The following is a 20,715-nucleotide window of genomic DNA, read 5'->3' on the forward strand; positions in this document are numbered from 1 at the left end:
GACTAAAAGAAAGGGAGAAGAAACTTTATAGGATGACCAAAAAGAGATTAGTGCTTAAAAGGAGCTTAGTAAGGTAAAGTGTGTCAAAGATAAACAACAATATTATTTCCTAGATAAAGAGATTAAATATATAAGCAAGGAGCATTCTAAAGAGTTGTTCAATAGATGTCAAGGGAGGCAACATGAGACATCTTAATGGAATCAGTGAAAGAGAACAAGGAATCCTGAGATGAATAAACTAAGTAGAAGTGGACGAGACTTCGAAAAAAATGAAACCGTCGATATTGCTCCCGAGGCTTTGAAATGTTTAAGGTAAATATGATGGAATTTTTTAGCTAGCCTCTTTAAAACAGCAACAAAATATTAGGATTGGCTACATCAATTAATACATCTGTTTCAATGTGTTTACATGAATTTTCTTTCTTTATTCATTTCTTTCTACCATCTTGATCTCTAAATCTAAATTTTTCATATCGTTTTCACTTCATCTTTGTTCTTCCTTATCCTCATTTTAAATCTCCCAAGTGGCAGATGCCGAAACCATTTTTAAACCAAGTAATATTGATGAGCTAAGGAGCAGTGTTAACTGCACCCCATAGTGTAAAATTGCGCTTACTAAAACACATCAGTTAAATCATATCAAACACATATAAGGTTTTTTTATCTATGCTGAGGCCTGAGTTGTCTTTTCTCTTTAAGCAGTTGTTTTCTTCCTTCTCTTATAAGTTATTAGAGACCTTGGACCTGAGCCTATAGAGAGCGTATCCTTCTCTTATAAGTGGATGTATTCTCTTTATGAGTGTACACCCATATTATTTCTTGCCCGTTGCCCAACATGACTCCAAAATTATCATAACGCTCAAAACTGCGTCCAATTCTTTTCACCATTTTCGGGGACATGGAGTTGTGGGTTGCACCAGGATCAATCGTTAAAACTACCTCTAACTCAATCTTGCCCACCAGCTTCATTGTTTTTGGTTGTACTGAATTTAAAGAAATGCTCAAGGGTTCATTTTCTTCTACCCTCTCCATACTCACACTTTCTCGTATACCATTTTGCCTCTAACTTCGTCCAGCGTGATTAACACGCTAACGTATTTTACTTGCGTTCGTGATTATTTGTCCATTTTGCCTCCAACTTCGTCTACCGTGATTAACATGCTAACATCGTCCCATCACACTCTCTTCTCCCTCGTCTCATGCTTTGTCAATCCTTCCTACTGTTTGGTAAGCTATTTACAAAATCTTGTTGCTGGGTATTTTGGTAATTGTGGTCACTTAGGCTATTATTTGGGCCCTTAATTTTGATTAATTTCAGCCTATTCCATAGTATTATCCAAAGTATTTGGACTCAAAACCCTCAATTTTCTCTTAACATTCTCCTTGAGTCCCCTTAGAAAAGCTCCTATCATCATGGCCTTCGGTGTTCGTTCAAGGTGGGTAACTTTCTCAACAAATGGCTTCTTGTATTTTGCCACTGTACGACCTGTTCCACCGCCAGCCACTGCTCAAATAAATCACCTTCCTATGTTGGTCGAAAGTGTTTTAGGATCAATGCCCTAAGATCTCTCCATTTCCAAAATCGGGGGTCCTCCCATTCTCCCACTTATGCCAAAACAACGCCCTCCCTCCAGATTTGTCATGGCTGCTTCCACCCTTCTTCACTTAGTAAAATTTGAAATATTTCTGTGCCTTGAAGATCCACCCATCTGGATCTTCTCCAATAAAGACCGGTAAGTCTAACTTCCGGTATCTCCAAGATCCCATTCCTCAGCCATTTACTCCATGATTTCGGTCTCCCTGATTTTCCCTTTATGATACCCCTCTTTCTAGAAGTTTCAATTGCCCTTCGACCAAAACGGTTAATATTTTTTTCATTTGTTCTTTCTTCCTTCCCAACTGTTCTTCTATCGCTCAACACTCCTTCATGTTTGCCTTATCCTGTCCCATTTGCTCAATATGTTGAAGATTTGTTATTTTCCCATCAAATTTCAGGTTGCTTTGTTACCAGTTTGTGGTCAACTGATTAGTTTGCTTGCAATTGAAATGAGATTAGGGAAAGATGGTTTGCAGTTTCGAGCTGCTGCATTGCTTCCCCACAATTTTCCGAACTGATTTTCTAAATTGTTTCCCAGCAACGCTACACATGGGTATATAAAGAAAATATTCGTGGAGGAGCTATTTACAAAAATTCCCTTACTATTATACATCAGCTAAGACATATCAAAGTTTTTGTATCTATGATGGGTTGTCCTTTCTAATTAAGCAGCTGTTTTCCTCCTTCTCTTTTAAGTTATTAGAGTGTATCCTTCAGATCCCGTAATGTGACAGAATAATGGAGGATACTTTCATTAGCAGTATTTCTAAAGTTGCCAGAATGTCCTCCATCTAACATGATGACGAATTTAAACTCTTAAGTGGTGTTAAAACTGCTTGTTAAGTGATCAGAATTTCTAATGTGTTCTAGTTTTCATAGTACCTTGTGGTTCGATCTTATTTTGGGTACTTGTTTCACTGATGTCAGGCCATCAACTATCTTCCATGGACAAAAAAATTTACCCTACTTTTTTCCATGCCTACTATGGAGACAAAGTCCTTGCATTTAATATTATTGTGCGATGCCAACATGTACGTGACTTTGTATCCAGTATTGACACTGATAACAGTGCTAAGCTAACTATTTTAGCAAGCTTTCTTCATGCAAAATTATCTCTTCTTAGTATAGAAACTGATACTCCCTCTTCCCAACTTTAAACTTCATCTACCACTATATTATTATTTTTGCATGTCCTAATTTATATCTTTACATTTTAATATGCCTAGTAAACCAAACTTAAAGAAAGAAAACAAGATGAAAGATGTATAATGAATGAATTATTTATCCTTTGAATTTTTCTCATGAAAACAACTCTATAAGTCTCTAACCATACTATCAAGATTAGTTTAATGAGAATTGTGGATTGGTCTATGGTTCTAGGTTTTCCCGTACAAGGGGTTTGATTTCCGCTACCTACAAAAGATCAATTCTCCTCTCCTCTTGTTGGGGATTATCCTTACGTCATAATGAAAAAATGATTAGTCTTGATTTGGATTATGCTTTTCTAGACCCTAGTGGTGGAAATAGAATTTCCATGTTTGATCATAGATTTGCCAAAAGCGAGTCTCGCTGCTTTATTCCAAATATGTACTGGATATCTTATGGTCACCTTTCCTGGCGTCAAATGTTGTTGGTGCACGAGATGACTCATAGTCAAGCAACATTAAGGATATGGATAGTGTCATTCGAAACACGATGAAACTCTTTGTCAAGTAAAGATTTACTCCCTCCGTTCTCTTTTATTCTTCTCACTTTCCCCATCTGGAAATTTTAAAATATTCTTCTCGTTTAGTATCATTCTATTTTAGTAAGCAATAAACTTCAAAGAAATTATTACACTTACACTCTATTCTATTGAAATTAATATACATTTTAATTCCCAATGTATTTACTTTATATACACCCAATGAAATCAATAGAATCTTTATTTTTTATATTACTTTACCCAACTCTCATAGTAATTATTGTGTAATTATTGCTTATCTTGATTTCTTCCAATGTTCCAAATAGGAAAATAAAAAAAGAACGGAGGGAGTAAAACACAAGAGGTTGTAGGTTTACATCTAACAACAATATCAACACTATAGCCTACATCTCAACAATATGGGGTTAACTACATGAACCAAAACAAATCAATTTGGGAAATAATCGCTGACAAAAGTTTTACTTGATCATTCTTCACTCTTATCCATTATCACATATTCTTCATAGAAAATACAATTCTTACGATCCTATACATATGTCCTCCCTCTACATTAGTTTTTATGTAATCCCTCCGTTTTCTTTTGTTCTCCCTATTTACTTTTTGCATAGTTTTCAAAGCAAATGTTAAGCATTAATATCTCTTAATACCCATCATAAAAACTTATAAAAAATATATAATAAAAAAGTATACTTCAAGACGAATCTAAAGAGATCTCACATGAATATATTTTATATTCTATATATGTCTCAAAAACCTTAATCAAATTTCTCTCTCCTTAAAAAGGAATATTTTAAATGGGAAGAACATTAGAGAATGGAGGGAGTATTATTATATGCTTCTGCAAAATCTATTTGATATCCAGATTACCTTGATTTACCTCAACTGCTTTGTAACTCTTCAGAGTTTCAACCCTACACTTCTTTATAAGTCTTCTACTTAAAATCTATTCACGCTGCTCACCCATTTCCCTGGAGTAAATTGGCCGTGAATGAGTCTGTTGCCTCTATGCAAGATTGCAAGAATTATGACGACTTTTTTGGATTGTTCCTTAGCTCAAGCTAATGCCGAATGTCAACTGATTTCTCTTGTCTATCTACAACTGTGTCTTTCTCATATTGCAAAATATCGCCCGTGCAATCGTATGGTGTTTGTAATATATAGTCTTTTGAGCTTACAACACACAACTGCTAAACCATTCACATTGACCACATAAGCCGTTTTCCAACCATGACCATAATTGTATATTGCAGCATAATCTCTCGCTCTCAAGCGGTCTAGTTCGTCCTCATGTGCCATAAAATTTACCTTTCTCATAATTTTGTTTTAATCTCTTAATTATAGAGAGCTATAAGATATACGTAGCTCTAACTACTCCATCTAATTTTATCTTATGTGCCTATGTAGCTATATTATTCAACTTTTTAAAGCTAGGGAAATTATTTTGTTGATTATTTCTCACGTCATTAAATGTCCTTTGCCTTACTTATCCCCTCCTTGCATTTTACTTAGAAACAGGAATACCTGTAGTGGCAGCAATATGTTCTGAGATGCATTTTCTGTTAAAAGTTCATTTTTTCCCCTTGCATATATTAAATGCCGCTTAAATGATTGCAGAAATATGCTTGGGTATTTCTTGTTATCTCGAAAACAAAGGGGAAATGACCATGTTGTAAGGAGGTGCTGTGTTGTAGCTGCTTTTGACCCAATAAAACAAGACTTTAGATCTTCACATGAAATTATTGGTGCTGAAGCTGTTGCTTGCCTGGCTACTTCGAGCTGCAAGTCAAATTTCTTACTTCCAACTTGTATATACCAGAGTGCCCAAAGTGTATCAATATTGGGGCTGATGCAGAGGTAATTTACTTTTGTCATTTAATCTATGGTTATGCAAGGAATTTTTGAATAGTACTAGAGCTGCAGTTTATTTCAAATCTACCAGAGCTGTATGGTTAGTCGTTGATTTGTGTTTTATTACTGGCACATTATACATGCACATAGTGTTTAATATTTTATTATACAAATCTGTATTGCATATGAATGAAAAACTGGACATAATTATTTATGGCATAAGCATAAGTTTTCTACCCTTATATACCGTATCTTGTGAAGCCTCTACATGTTAATTTTCTTAAGAAGAGGCTGCAAATATTAATTTAAATTACAGTGAAGCAGATTATTACTTTGTATTTTAATTGACAATTGGCTTTGAAGTTAATCATCTTAAAACTATGCATATAGAAACTAGACAGGCTTGTTTTAATATTTATTATATATTCAAAGTTGTATGTATCCGTATTATTATTTTCGTCTTTGTTATTATAAGAGTAAGGTTGTTTATGCTTTACATTCGACTCCCAAAATCACTCTTAGGCGGGAGCCTTTTGGCATTGGATTAATAACACCCCGCTTCTTCTTCCAATCTCAAGCAAACAACTGTTCAGGAGAGGCTGTCTAAATTATTGTGTGTCAACTCTGTCAACCATTCCTAAGCTCTATGTACACGTATTTTCTTTTTTAACTAGCTTATGTTGCAATTTGGTCTTATTTGTTTGTGATCATGAAAACTTGTAATTTTCCCTCTCCGTCTCCGATTAAGAAGAATTGACTACATAAATGATACAAAAAATTTAGTTATATCTTTTCTTTCTGATATGACACTTGTGAGTTTGATTTATAGGTTTTTGAGCTTCTGACTTCTCTATAAACGTAACAGTCTATATCAATTTGTGTTTTTGACTCCTTATTTGCTGACATTAATATTTTGTTTCATTTGAGGTATAATGTGTAATAATCTAGTAATTTGGTTCCAAACACTAGTCTATTTCCTTTCCCAAACATCTCATACCTTCATATTTGTCGTGTAGATGGTTTCACCGAGAACCTTGGAACCATAACACAAGATACTTGCTAGTACTTGGTCTTCTACAAATAGCACGCCAAACAAAATATCCACAACATCTTATGAGTGCTCTGAAGCGAATGACTAATGCAGCTCTCACTAGTCAATTATTTGTGGAGAACACATTTGAAAGATATAAAAATTTTCAGCTGCTTCTGTGTTCCTCTGAGCTCAGTTTGCATGGTGGAGATCCACCGAGCTCTGTGTCTTTTGCAAGGGATGCTTCAAACCTTTCTCTTTCTAATGGCTATACGTTTTTTGCTCATTTGCAACTATGCCGTGCTTATGCTGCTGTGGGTAATCATAAAAATCTTAGTTTAGAGTTCACCCAGTGCTTGAATCTTAGAACAGACTATCCAGTTGGTTGGATGAGTCTTATGATTATTGAGTCTCTCCATAGACCCCAGAATACTTTGAGATTGTCAGATAACGGCTTTCGAGATAGTATTAAAGAGAACGAGGAATCTGAGAACTCATGGTTAGCTGTGTACAGTTTATTCTGTGGTTTAGTTTCTCTATCAGCTCAAGATTTTCTGCGTGCAGAGGAGTTCCTTACTGAAGCTTGTTCATTGAAAGCTACTGAGAGCTGCATCTTCTTATGTCATGGTAAGATGGATTGCTTGCTTAATTGTGCTTCCTTTTATAAATTGGTACTGTTTTTTCTGATCCTTGTTCATACGAAGTGTCAAACTTGGCAATCTATGTGAATGAACAAGTCTCTTCCAACTATATTTGCCCGTGATACTATGGCATGCCAAGATACGTTCAATGGAATTGGTCTTCCAGGTGAGCACGGTGAGCCAATAATTCTATAAGTGTATCCGGTAAATCAGGAAATGAGACATGCCATTCTCTATAAAGTGTGTTGTAAAATGATATAGTAGTGAATATAAAAGCTGTAGGAGTAAGGAGTAGATGATGTTTGGAATATGTTCCCTAATTGTAGAAGGCATTTAAATATCAGGATTTTGTTTGGACACTGATTTACTTTCCAAAGCTTTACGGGTTAGTAATATATATATCTAAGCCTTTTTTTACATGGATTTTTCGCTTAAATGTATAATAGAGAGGTGAGATACATGCAACTTATAGTTGATAATAAATTTTCCCTCGGTTTAGAATATACTTTATTAAAGTTCATGTGCTGCTATAATTTCATTTCTTTTTTGTGTGATCACCTTTGTAACAAACTTTTAGCGACAATTTTATGTTATTTCCAAATGATTGTGACATGTTTTGTGCTATTTTGGCATAAGTAGTAGTCTATGTAGTTCCTTATAGTGTGGGGAAGTATAATAATATACTGGTATTTTTTAAAAAAAAATGTACTGGTATTATTATTATTATTATTGTTATGTTTAGCAATTAGTAGTGCAATTTATTGCTGTTTTCAGAACAATAGTGGTACAAGTGGGATAGCAAATGCTCAATGTCAAATTTAGGAAAGTAATAATTACTTAAATGTGTATTTATCGCAAAATTACTTCTCCTAGGGTGACGCAAATATTAATATTCGTTTCTCTCCCTTTAAAGTTTGTGCCCCAATTTGTTCTTGATTTTGTTGAGGCTTTATTAGATGTTTAAATCCTAGCTGCAGCCTCTTCTATTGTATAGATGGTTAATTAAACATTTGCAGTGCTATGCCATCATATTGTGCTATTTTTCTTGTGTTCATTATTTGCTTATGATTGCTTAACTAATGGAATGATAATAATCTGTGTTTACTAGCTATGTGAAATTAGTGTTCCGGATCTTTGGAAGAAAATTTTCTTTCTGGGTGTGACTGATTGTTTTATTTTTATGAATTTTCTTGCAATTGGCATGCATATGTAGAACTATTTCACTTTTAGTTTCTCCGTACATGCCATCTATCTTCCAAGTCACTATGTTTTTTTGGAGGGAAGGTTGATGTGGCTATTTCTTATAATCTTGTTTTTTTCTTTTTGTGAATGTCACTTGACACCTTAGTATTTTTTTATTTGTGTTTTGTGTACAGGTGCTGTTTGCATGGCACTTGGAAAAGAGAATTGTAACTCTCACTATCTAACAATGGGTATCAAGAGTCTTCGAAAAGCTCAAATGATTTCCTCCATTCAGTTGCCCTATATATCCCTTTTATTGGCTCAAGCAGAGGCAAGCCTTGGATCAAAACTGATCTGGAAAAGAAGTCTTCCTTCTGAATGGTACTCTTGGTCACCAGGTATAATTTTTTGTCAACTGTTCTTCTGGTTGATATATTGTGCTATCATCTTATTTCCACCCCTATCCCCCGTATCCCTATTGTCCAATATTTTATGAAGTTGGTTACATTTTTTTTCTTTTATGGAAATGATTTGAGATATAGGTTGTGTAACATGGGGTCTGCAAATTTTTTCTTTTGTTGGATATCATCTAGATATAGAATATTGATAATAACTTGCAATTTTTGAAATTTGATTATCAAAGTCCCTCAAATTGACACACACATACATCACTAGAGCAGATAGACAATGTTGACATCCAACTATGAACTATCACGAGTTGAATAAGATAAAGTAGTGGTTCTTTAGAGACTTACTATATTTAACAGAACTCAGGCTCTTTGCAGATGCGGTCTAGGCTTATGCATCTGAGCTACACGGTGTAAGGGTTGTGGAATGGTGTTTGTAGGGGATAAGGTGGGTTTGTATTTAGAGACATTGCGAAAGATAGGGAAAGTGTACTAGTAAAGCATAGGAATATGTTGTATTAGTTAAAACGTTAAGATATTATTTCAAGCATACTCTAGACTCATAAATAGAATTATCGCATTACAAATTCACCATACCCATTCATGTCCCCATCTTTTACTTATACACTACTTAACATTACCCATAAAGATTCCCTCCCAACAAACTAATAGAAATAACAAACTTTACTTCAGCACTAGTTAGAAAATAATAGAAAGTATACTCTTTTTAGAAGCTTATTATATTTCATAGACTACTCTGCCCTTTGCCCTTTTTCCTTTGCTCTTTGCCCTTTGCTTTACTTGAATCTATGTCCTCTTCCATGCATGACACCATCATTAACTGGTGGTGTAGAAAAAATGTTTTATTTCCTAGTTACTTCAATATTTACACGTCTAAATTTAATATGGAAGCAAATTTTAGTGGAGCGGTGCATGTATAGCATAGAGAAAAATCCATCACATTGAAATATATGGAGTTTAAGTCATTTAGTTTTTAATTTTCAGTTTAAACATAAGGAGATTGCAGGATCTGAGAGAACATAAGAGATAAAGAAAAAGATAGAAATTCCCTAGGCTCATGGTGTTGAGGAAAGAGTGAAGAAGCACATGCCACTAAAAATATGTTTTCAGTTGCATAAATTCTCATTTAAGATGTTCTCACTTTGAGACAATTCTAAATTGTGCTGAACAGTTCAATTAATTTTACTTCGGATATAAAAACACTCATCTTTTACAATTTGGGCGCCTTATAAAGATCTTTTTCACAATGAAACAAAAAGGGAAGTGCATTAACAAAAATGGTTTAGTTATAAGTCAAACGAGAGTGCTCATCTTAAATTACAAGTATATTAGGTTAGAAAGCCCATTTGATTTATAAAACTCCACTTTAGTTTCCTAGAAAATTAATTTGGGACAAATCCTATAACTTGCAATGGGCGTAGTTCCAATACAATCGACCCCTATAAGGCCCTGGTCACCATTTTGAAGGCACCACTCAAAACAAATAATATCAAGAAAATATACATTGAGACTAGAGGTGTCAATGTGTCGAGTCGGGGCGGGTCATGTCAAATGTTAAACGGGTGGGGCCGAGTCAAAGCTCGTTTAAATCCAACCCACTTTGACCCATTTTTTAAAAGATCATATAGTTTTTTTTATTATACTTTATGGCCCGTTGGGTCAACCCACTTATGTATATAATAATATCATTTAAAAATATAAAAAAAGTGGTAAATTTTTTTTCGCAATTAATTTATCCGACCCGACTCTTTACACCAAGGCCCGTTAATGACCCGCCCCATTATTAACCCGACGCTAAAATGTGACCCGACCTTTAACCCGTTGGGTTGACCCGCCCCATTGAACACCTCTAATTGAGACGAATCATATAAGATCAGACTTAATTTTGCTTTATCATGTGAAGGAAACAATATTGCTTGTTGGATTGTTGTTAAAGTGTAGCAACTAATAAAAACAATGGTTTCCTTATTTAAAAAATAGTCTTAAGTATTTTAAAAGGTTAATTATTTCTTGAACCAATTTCAACAAAAAATTTATTAGCTATGGAAAACTGAGTTTGTTTTATAACTTCTGAAAACGACGATGTATTAGAGTTCGAACAATGTGTTTCAAACTCCAATATTACCAAGATCGAGTGTATGAGGTTTTGTGACAAACAAATTACGCTATCAATAATATCGATGTTTGTAGGAGAAAATAAAGCAATAAAACGACACAAAGATTTAACGAGGTTCACCCAACTAAGGCTACGTCCTCCGGTGTGTAGTATCTCTTATATTATCAAAAGGAGTTCAAAGAACTCTCAAATATGGAGAATTACAATAGAGAAGAGATATAGGCTAGTGTTTGGCTTGGGGTGTATTTTTGTGGATGATTACAATGTGAGTATGAGAGCTCTATATATAGTACTAGATACAAGAATATCAATAGCTCTCTTGAATACAATATTAATATAGGGTAATGAATAACATGAAATAATTTCAAGAACTTGAAAGGTCGAAAAACAGCATCCCATGCACATCAGAGGATCCGCTTGACCGGATCAGAAAGCTCGCTCGGTCGAGCGAGTATCAGCTGCATTCTGGAGCATTCTGTCTGACCGCTCGACCTACCAATATGGCTCGCTCGATCGAGCAGCCTGGTCGAGCGGCACTTCAGAGAGCTTCTTACAGAGTTGCTCGACTTTACATTTCAGAGCATCTTGAATCAACCTTTCCACTTCTTCATTAAGTCCCATAACTCTCACACTTCATTACTTTATTAATCCATACTTAATCACCATCATAAATCAATCATCAAAACTTAACTTAATACACCCACATTAACACTTTCATGGGATTCCATCCAAAGGTCACACATGAATGCACCTCATCAAATGTGCACTCAAGTCACACCTAATCACAACAATATCCCTTGATGCGGCCTAAAACGCGGTTTATTTACACCTCCACAACGGAGAATATCGGTTCGTCTATATTTCAAAAACCTTTACAATGCGGCCGATGTGATGCGATTCGTAGTTTCAATGTGGAAGATACAACAATGGATTATGGTTGGAAAATGGGGAATGGATGGATACTCTTAATTTGAAATGACTAGATTTGAAAGGTATTTGCATTTAGAAAATAGAAGTATCTGAATAAAAATATTGTACAAATTTTTTATTTTATTCTTTTGATTACAAGGTAGTCTAAGAGAAGGGGAGGTCTAAATAAGATTCAATATCAGAACCTAAAACGCGATACTTTCTCCAATTGAGACATAACCTGATTCTCGTACAAGTTAACTTGAACTCATATGATGTAGATTAGAAAAACATATTTTTTTTTTCGCCAAATTTGAGCTTACTAAAAATTGAAAGTTGTATGTCTAGCTCTCATTTTTAAAAAGTATTAAAAGTTAGCTTATTGTCTTAATCATTTAGAATCTATCTTTTTTAAATTCGAGTATCGCATTTGGAAAATATTAACATGAGGTGAATGATATCAAATGTTGTCAAAGAACTTTTTTATATCAATAGGAAAGTACATAGCTTGTAACATTCGAAAGAAATAGTATTTTTCTTATCAAGTTAAAAGGAAAATTAATTTTTTGTCAGAAACTAAGTACAATGAAACTTCGTTTATTTATTTATTTATTTTTTTCCAAAACTACTTAGTAAAAAATCTTTTCTAGAGCAGTGATTTCTTCTTTCATGACTTCTATTTTGGATTTTAGAAAGCCTTTTTGGTGGTTTTTGGAAGAATATTGAAATACAGGGAGGTGTTGAAGGCTACTGCTGTCTAAGATAAGTTTTCATCATTTCCTCGGTTAGTGAGATACCGAGATCGCTGAGACTCAAATTTCGGATCATATCTCTTAGGAGGAACATCTCATGTGCTTTTGGGAGGTAACTCATATTTGTTGGGTATATCAACACTAGGCACATCATCATTAGATATATCAATTATAGATTCAGGTGTTACCTCTTGTTCAGTTGGATGCTCGTCAAAAGGGATTGGAGTGAACTGAAGAGGAGATACTTTGACTTCAGAGACAACATTGGTAGTCTCGCATACCTGCTGTTTTGGGTCTGAATCAATTATAATTGGATATATTAGCCAGCTCAGGTGATCACTAATTGTCTCCCCTTGAGGACCAGGTTGGGAATAGTAGATTGTTCAAAGAAGTTATATCTTTTTTGATTTATCCCATAGCCATGAATAACACACTTAATCGCCCAAGGTTCAAATTTGGTTCTAGTCTGTTTGGGAAGATGGACAGAAAAAAAAACACCCAAAGATACAAGGTGGTAAGGAATGAGAAGAGGGAAGTGAGACAAAAGATCTCAAAGTTTTAAGGGGAGTTTTGTATTGTAAGGCTTTAGAAGGAAAACAGTTGGTAAGATTAGTGGTTGTAGCAATTGCTCAGGCCAAAAAGAAGCTAGAGCATGAGACTATTAAAAGAGCTCGAGTGATTTCAAGTAAGGTGCGGTTGTTTGCGCTCAACAATCCCATTTTGTTGTGGTGTGTCAGAGAAAGAAGTTTGGTGGAGCATCCAACGGTCAGAAAGATATTGTTTTATTGCTGAATTAATGTATACACATCTATTATCAGAACGTAGTATTTGTGGTTTAGCATGAAAATGATTATGAAGCATGTTATAAAAGGTGACTAAAAATGAAAAAACTTCAGATTTGTGTTTTAAAAAATACACCCAACTCATACGAGTACAAACATCCACAAATAAAACATACTAAGAGAAATTGTGATTGTCAGAAATAAGAGGTGGTCCCCACTTCCGGTATGTAGTCGGAATTGGTTGAGAATGTCGCACTTTTGTGGTTGCAACATTGTTTTTGGTTTGATTTTTGCTGGCGAACCTTTGATTCTCTATGATAGGTAAGGAATTATGGTAGATGATGAGGGTTGAGACTCGAGATGGTTATCGGATTTCAGATTTGAACCTTTTAGCTCTTATACCATGAAGTAATTAATAATGCGGAATTCGGGGTTTTGGCTAGTGAATACTAATCTTGTATTAAGTTATGAAATGAAACAATGGTTCCTAATTTTATAAGATTAAGTAGTCTAATCTAGGAAACAAAATAATTTACAAAATAATTATACAATAAATAATATTTCCTAAATATGCTTGAATATACTTTTCTACAAAAACAATGGAAGTTATGTAACTTCTCTTTTAGCTTGGGAGGAAATTTCCGGGTTTAATCTTGCTTTACACGTCCGTATGTACTAATGCAATGACCTATCTCTTTTGTAACTTCCATTGTATGACTTCCCAACTCCTTTAGATTGATTTGGGAGGGAAAGAACACTATCTGTCACTTGTTTTGCTTGCTTGCAGTCTCCTTGATTGCTTCCGTAGTTTGTTGATGCTATGATGTGGCTTGGACTCATTTTGCTTGTAATTCACGTGCATAGATATGCCTATAACTATTTTTACAACAACGTACTACAAATCCTACAAATAACTTAACAAAGTTCAAATTATTCCAATTAACATCAAACACTTAAAAACATTGTTATTAACTGCGCCATTTTCAATAAGAAGCTTACAATTATATGATTTGAATCGTAGGTAAAATCGCTAGGATCTTATGATCCTAAATAGAATAAAATTTGAAGTAGTAGGATCACAATACGATTCTACAATCATGCGATAGGATTTGACAATTTTATTTTTAATTATAATTCATTATTGTAATTCATTACCTCTACACCAATTTATGTCACATACACATATGTTTCAAATATTCTGTCACGCCGGCTATGATGGAGATAGGTTTATGCCAGCTGGACATGTCTGTTATATTGTAGGAAGTTTGTTAGACAACTATTAAGTTGGTTAAAAAGTTAGCCTGATTAGTATATATAAGGCCACACTGTTTTAGGAGAGGATTATGTTTTACCTGTCTAAAAGCTAATAAACTTGGACAGTTTGCAACCTGATTAGTATACCAACCTTGATCGGTTCCCCATCTTGATGACGTTGCTGAAAAGTTAACATTAAATGCCAAGTGTTTTCAAATCTCAAATAATAAATTAACAATGGGACAGTTTGCAACCTCTCCTTGTATATAATGTATGAAAGTGGGGTGCCATTGTTATGATGCTACCGATTCAGGGAAGATATTCATGTGATTTTTTACCTGCATCTTCAACCTCTATCTATGGATTTTATCTTTTGATTCTTTCTTCAGTTGGGTATTTATTTCTTTAATTTTCTATGAAAAAAAGCGTTGAATTGAATTTTCTTTATTCCAGAGGCAATGCCGGCAGAAATCTATTTTCAAATGCATCTGCTTGCACTTGGGAATCAAGACTTGTCTGGTCCAGATTACGGCGACTCACTCCATTGGGCTCTTCGAGCTATTCACTTGAATCCTTCTTGCGTGAAATATTGGAAAATCCTACGAAAGCTTTCCTTGTAAACTTTTTGGATATAATACTCATCGTTTCAAACCTACAATATTACTAGTTGTATCCTTGCTATGAGTTGTAAGTAACCAACTAACCATTCTCCTCTAGCTTGACATTATTTTCACATTATTTTCTTTGTCATATACTCATCCAGGATCAACTAATAACTAGTACTACTACTGCTTCAGTTCATAGATTGTGATGTATTGTTATCGAAGTACTATTAAGGTTTCAAACAATATTTTGATGAACTTGTAGAATCGTTGTCAGAAATCGACCTGCAAAATAGCGAATCAGTTCACCTGCCCCATCGATTCCATAGGACCGACTAGGAAGCTGACAAACATAACTACGTGGTAGACAATGCAAATGTCTAGCGCAAGTATGCGTTTTAATTATAAACGTAATAAAATGATTGATTAGTTTTCGAAAGTAATTATGAAGAGATGTCATTTAACCATGGTGAAAGTCAAGCTTATGACTTAAATGTATTTCAATTAGAAAAGCGTTGAAACCACAATATAGAGATTCCTAGGAAAACTCTAAATGTCGTACAATTTAATGTTAGGGTTAGCGTAACAATTGATCTTTGATATATGTGTGTAATAGCACATTGAATGAATTATAATTTCTCCATTCAAAAAATAATTATCGCTTTTGAATTAATGTTCGAAAAATGTAATAGTCAAAACCATATAATCTAGGTTAATAGATATATGTCGAGAATAGAACTTACTGTATATTCTTTTATTTTGTATATACTGCATCAATAAACATTAGTTTTATGAAACTTTTGTATAGTGGACTTGGTTTTAGTTTTATTTTAGGTGGTAGATTGTTACATATACAATGTTATAATCATGTAATTAACATATCTTTTCAATAAGGTATTAAAGAATTGATCCCATTAGAAACGTTAAGTGGCTAAAGAGGAGATACAGAAATTTATGTGAACAATATGAACTTAAAAAGGTATATTAGAAATTGGATACTTGGACATGTTAGGACTTGAACTTTGATCTTTAAAAAACACAAATTAATGAAATATAGTCTCTCAAAAAGATCATCTTTCCTGGCCGACCTAATTAACTTGAAAAACAGAAATATTATTTAAAAAAGAAGAAAATTGTGAATTGAAAAGACAAACTACGTGTAGTGTTTTATGACATTTTTTTTCTTTCATTAACTCTTCATCTTCCATTTACTTGTACTCTCTCTTCTCAAGCTTTCTCTTCAGTTATTCCATGTTGAATCATTCCATTCTTGTGAATAGTTTGTGATTAGTTCTGGTTACAGTTATGTAAACTTCAAAGAAGGCAAGTTTGATATCAAACTTTACAATTAGCATATAAGAAGTTAATAAAACCCCATTGATGTTCCTCAATGATTATCTATGTAGGGCTTTAGTCTATGTAATGTTGGGTTTAAGCATATTTAATCATATGAATAGGCATTAATAATACTGTAAATAGGCTTAAAGTTATAAGTACGCATATATTCCTTGATCATGTTCAATGTTACTGTGTTCATCAAATTCCATCATATGATTATTGATTATTGAAATTGCATCAACTTCATCCATTTGATTTTGTTTTTGTGATTGATTGTACATAAATTTTGTTCGCAAATTTGAGATTTCTTATTTTAAAGTAGTATTAGGCCCTTTTTTGAATTTCATGAGGTTTATGTATGACAATTAGTTATGAAGCAATTTTAGCGAATTTTTTTCGTATTGGGCAAGGCTTTCTATGAGGCGTATCTCTGAGTGATGGTCGTCTGTTTAAAAAAACTATTAAACATTGTGTTATGATAAAATAATTATATAATGAATGTATGAATACAAGTAAAAGAAATGCAACTTGGGAACTAGCTATATGTGTTTAAAAAATAACCACACAACTAAGATTTCTTCATATGTGTACGAACCTAAAATCCACCTAGTAGTAAGTGAACGCTTATTATTTTTTTACAAGCTTAATAACCACAACAATGATGCACTTATGAATTCTTAAGGTTGATTCTTGAAAATATGATAGATAAATGGAAGATATATCTTATTGATTTTTCTTATATTCATGAAATTGCGGCAATTTTAGACTCAGGTTTTAAAACAGAAAATCTTACCAAATTGATAGGCTTTTAGAGCTTGCCTATCTTAAGGTAAGTGTGATCATAGTCTGTAATACCCTTGAGGTAACTTAACATAGGCACACTTCATTGTTCACCACTTATGTTTATTAAACAATGAGAAATGAACAATGAACGATGAACAATGAACAAGGATCAATGATCAATGAACAATCAATGATGAACAATGAACGACGAACGATGAACAAGGATCAATGATCAATGAACAATGAACGATGAATAATGAACAATGAACAATGAATGATGAACAATGCACAAGGATCAATGATCAATGATCAATGAACAATGAACGATGAACAATGAACAACGATCAATGATCAATGAATGATGAAATATGAACAATGAACATTGAACAATGAACATTGAACAATGCACAAAGAACAATGAAGAATGAAAAATGAATTATGAACAACGAAAAAGGATCAATGATCAATGAACAATGAACAATGTACGATGAACGATGAATAATGAACAATGAACAATGATCTATGATCAATAAACAATGAACGATGAACAATTAATAAGGATCAATGAATGAACGATGAACAATGAATAATGATCAATGATCAATGAACAATGAGCATTGAACAATGAAAAACGAACAATGAATGATAAACTATGAATAAGGATCAATGATCAATGAACAATGAACGATGAACAATGAACAATGATCAATGATCAACGAACAATAATCAATGAACAATCAATAAGGATTAATGATTAATGAACTATGAACGATGAACAACGAATAATGATTAATGATCAATGAAAAATAAATAATGAACAATGAACAGTGAACAGTGAACAATGAACCATGAACAATGAAGAATGAAAAATGAATGATAAACAATGAACAAGGATAAATGATTAATGAACAACGAACAACGAACAATGAACGACGAACAATGAATAATGATCAATGATCAATGAACAGTGAACAATGAACAATGAGCAATGAACAATGAACAATGAACAATGAGCAATGAACAATGAACAATGAACAATGAAAAGTGAACAATGAATCATGAATAATGAAGAAACATCAATGAACAATGAATAATGAACGATGAACAATGAACAAGGATCAATGAATATAGATAAATGAACGATGAACAATGAACAATGAATGATGAACAATGAACAAGGATCAATGATCAATGAACAATCAACGATCAACAATGAATAATGAAGAACGAAAAATCAACAATGAAAAATGAACAAGGATCAATGATCAATGAACAATGTACGATGAACAATGAATGATGAACAATGAATAATGATTAAAGAATGATGAACAATGAACAATGAACATTGAATGATGAGCAATGAACTATGAATAATGATCAATGAAAAATAAATGATGAACAATGTACAATGAACGATGACAACGATCGATGAACATTGATCAATGAACAATGAACGATGAACAATGAACAAGGATCAATGACCAATAAACAATGAACGATGAACAATGAACAACGATCAATGATCAATGAACAATAAACGATGAACAATGAACAATGAACAATGAACAGTGAACAATGCACAAAGAACAGTGAAGAATGAAAATTGAATGATAAACAATAAACAAGGATCAATAATCAATGAACAATGAACAATGAGCGATAAACAATGAATGATCAACCATGAACAATGATCAATGATCAATGAACAATGAATGATGAACAATTAATAAGGATCAATGATTAATGAACAATGAACGATGAATAATGAATAATGATCAATGATCAACGAACAATGAACAATCAATAATGATCAATGTACAATGAACAATGAATCTTGAACAATGAAGAAGCATCAATGATCAATGAACAATAAACGATGAACAATGAACAAGGATCAACGATATTGAACAATAAAAAATCAACAATGAACAATGAACAATGAATGATGAACAATGAACAAGGATCAATGATCAATGAACAATGAACGATGAATAATGAACAATGACTGATGTATAATGAGCAATAAAAAATGAATGATGAAAAAAGAACAAGGACCAATGATGATTGAACAATGAATGATGAACTATGAACAATGAATAAGGAACAATGATCAATGAACAATGAACGATAATGAACAATGAACAAGGATCAATGATCCATGAACAATGAACGATGAACAATGAATAAAGATCAATGATCAATCAACAATGAAATATGAATAATGAGTGATGAACAATGAACATTAGAAATGAATATGCATTGGATTATTAATAAAATGAAAAAAATCAAATAAAAAAATCATTAAATTAAAAAAAAACACATTATATGCTGCGGTTCCCTAAGAACCGCAGCATATAATGTATTTTTGTGCTGCGATTTTAAAATAAGCCATCTGCTACTATCACTAATACTTGGGGTCAAAATCGTAGCATATGGTGGCCAAACAACCGCTGCATTTGAGGTTTTTTTCACTAGTGTGAGGTACCCTCAATTGACCAAGATATTGAGGAACCTTTGGAGGCGGAAGAACCAATAGTATTTGAGGAACCTAAACTAGCTATAGAACCATTGAAGGAGGAATTTGTACATAAGCCCCATTGGATGATCCTTTTGACCCCGTTGACTTAGAATCAAATTTCTCTCATGAGGAAGAAGAGATGGGAGAGGAAAAAGACACTATGCCCATGAACAACAAAACGAGAGGTGTCCGGGAATAGGTGTCGAAACCTGAGAGTGATATTGAGATGTGGAAACCTCTAATGCCTAAGACCCATAGTCAAATCTGATTTCGAGGGCGAGGCCAATCTTAACAGCCTTCCAGAGATGTTGCGTAATACTGCTGGAACTGGACCTATGCATTTTGATGGAAATACTAATAGTAGGGGATGGTTAGAGGAGGAGGACGTAGAAGAGGACCCTTATGAAGACTCTTCGATGGACAATAAGGATAATCGAGTGGAGGATTCCATGTTTAAGTCTAATAGTGATTTTGGTGGTAACTTCGGTATCAATGAAGATTTTGTACCTGACATCTACTTAGAGCACAATGACAGTATGGATGTCAATCGATAGATGTTTTTGATATTTCTTTTATATATTATAACTCTTTGAATATAGTAACCATAGAGGGTGTACTTGCTCAATTTTACTTTTAAATTTGTACGCGTTATGTAAGAAATTAATGTTTTAATTTGGTTATGAAATAAGATAGTTCAAAATCATATATGTGCCCATATCTTTGAATTCTTTGCGTATCGAACGTTCTAAGTTATAGTCCTTAAAACAAACATATACACCTATGAGAAAGTATAGTTAGTTCCTCTTGTCATAAATGTTTACCCTTATTTTCACGCGTTATAGACCTAAGAAGAATCACTTGTAATTATCTTGGTTTGTGCCGTGGTTATGTTTCCCCTCATTTTAAGGAGAAGGATGATTGGAAATTGATATCATTGCACCTTAAGGAATTTGGTGAAAGCCCCAATTGATGCTAGAGCACCACCTTTTAAGCCAACGACGGAGAGCCTCTGCGATGAGTTAGACGACTAGCCACATTAAGCCAACTTGTAAGTATTTTATTTTAATTAAATAAGGCCGACAAAGGCGAAAATAATAAAAGAATAGTAAAAAGTGTCAATAAATCATGAAAAATTAGGAGACACTTGAGAAAATATATATAAATACATTGGTTTATTCATTAAAAAAAGTATTTTATTTTATTTTTTCGTTAAATTGGTGAAAAAAAAGG

General features: G+C 33.5%; 1 protein-coding gene across 3 annotated transcripts in view; it reads left to right on the forward strand.

Annotated features, from left to right (window-relative positions):
• LOC130800131 (tetratricopeptide repeat protein SKI3) overlaps positions 1-15,108 on the forward strand; it is a 36,270-nt gene extending 21,162 nt beyond the window's left edge. For all 3 annotated transcript variants that reach the window (XM_057663484.1, XM_057663485.1, XM_057663487.1), the window contains 4 exons: positions 4,917-5,156; positions 6,167-6,807; positions 8,198-8,401; positions 14,698-15,108. In XM_057663484.1, the coding sequence (XP_057519467.1) occupies positions 4,917-5,156; positions 6,167-6,807; positions 8,198-8,401; positions 14,698-14,864 (1,252 nt within the window). In that variant the 3' untranslated portion in view covers positions 14,865-15,108. The remainder of the gene's footprint in view (positions 1-4,916; positions 5,157-6,166; positions 6,808-8,197; positions 8,402-14,697) is intronic.
• Positions 15,109-20,715: the final 5,607 nt, after the last annotated feature.

The sequence above is a fragment of the Amaranthus tricolor genome, chromosome 14, assembly GCF_026212465.1.
Source record: "Amaranthus tricolor cultivar Red isolate AtriRed21 chromosome 14, ASM2621246v1, whole genome shotgun sequence".
Taxonomy (NCBI): domain Eukaryota; kingdom Viridiplantae; phylum Streptophyta; class Magnoliopsida; order Caryophyllales; family Amaranthaceae; genus Amaranthus; species Amaranthus tricolor.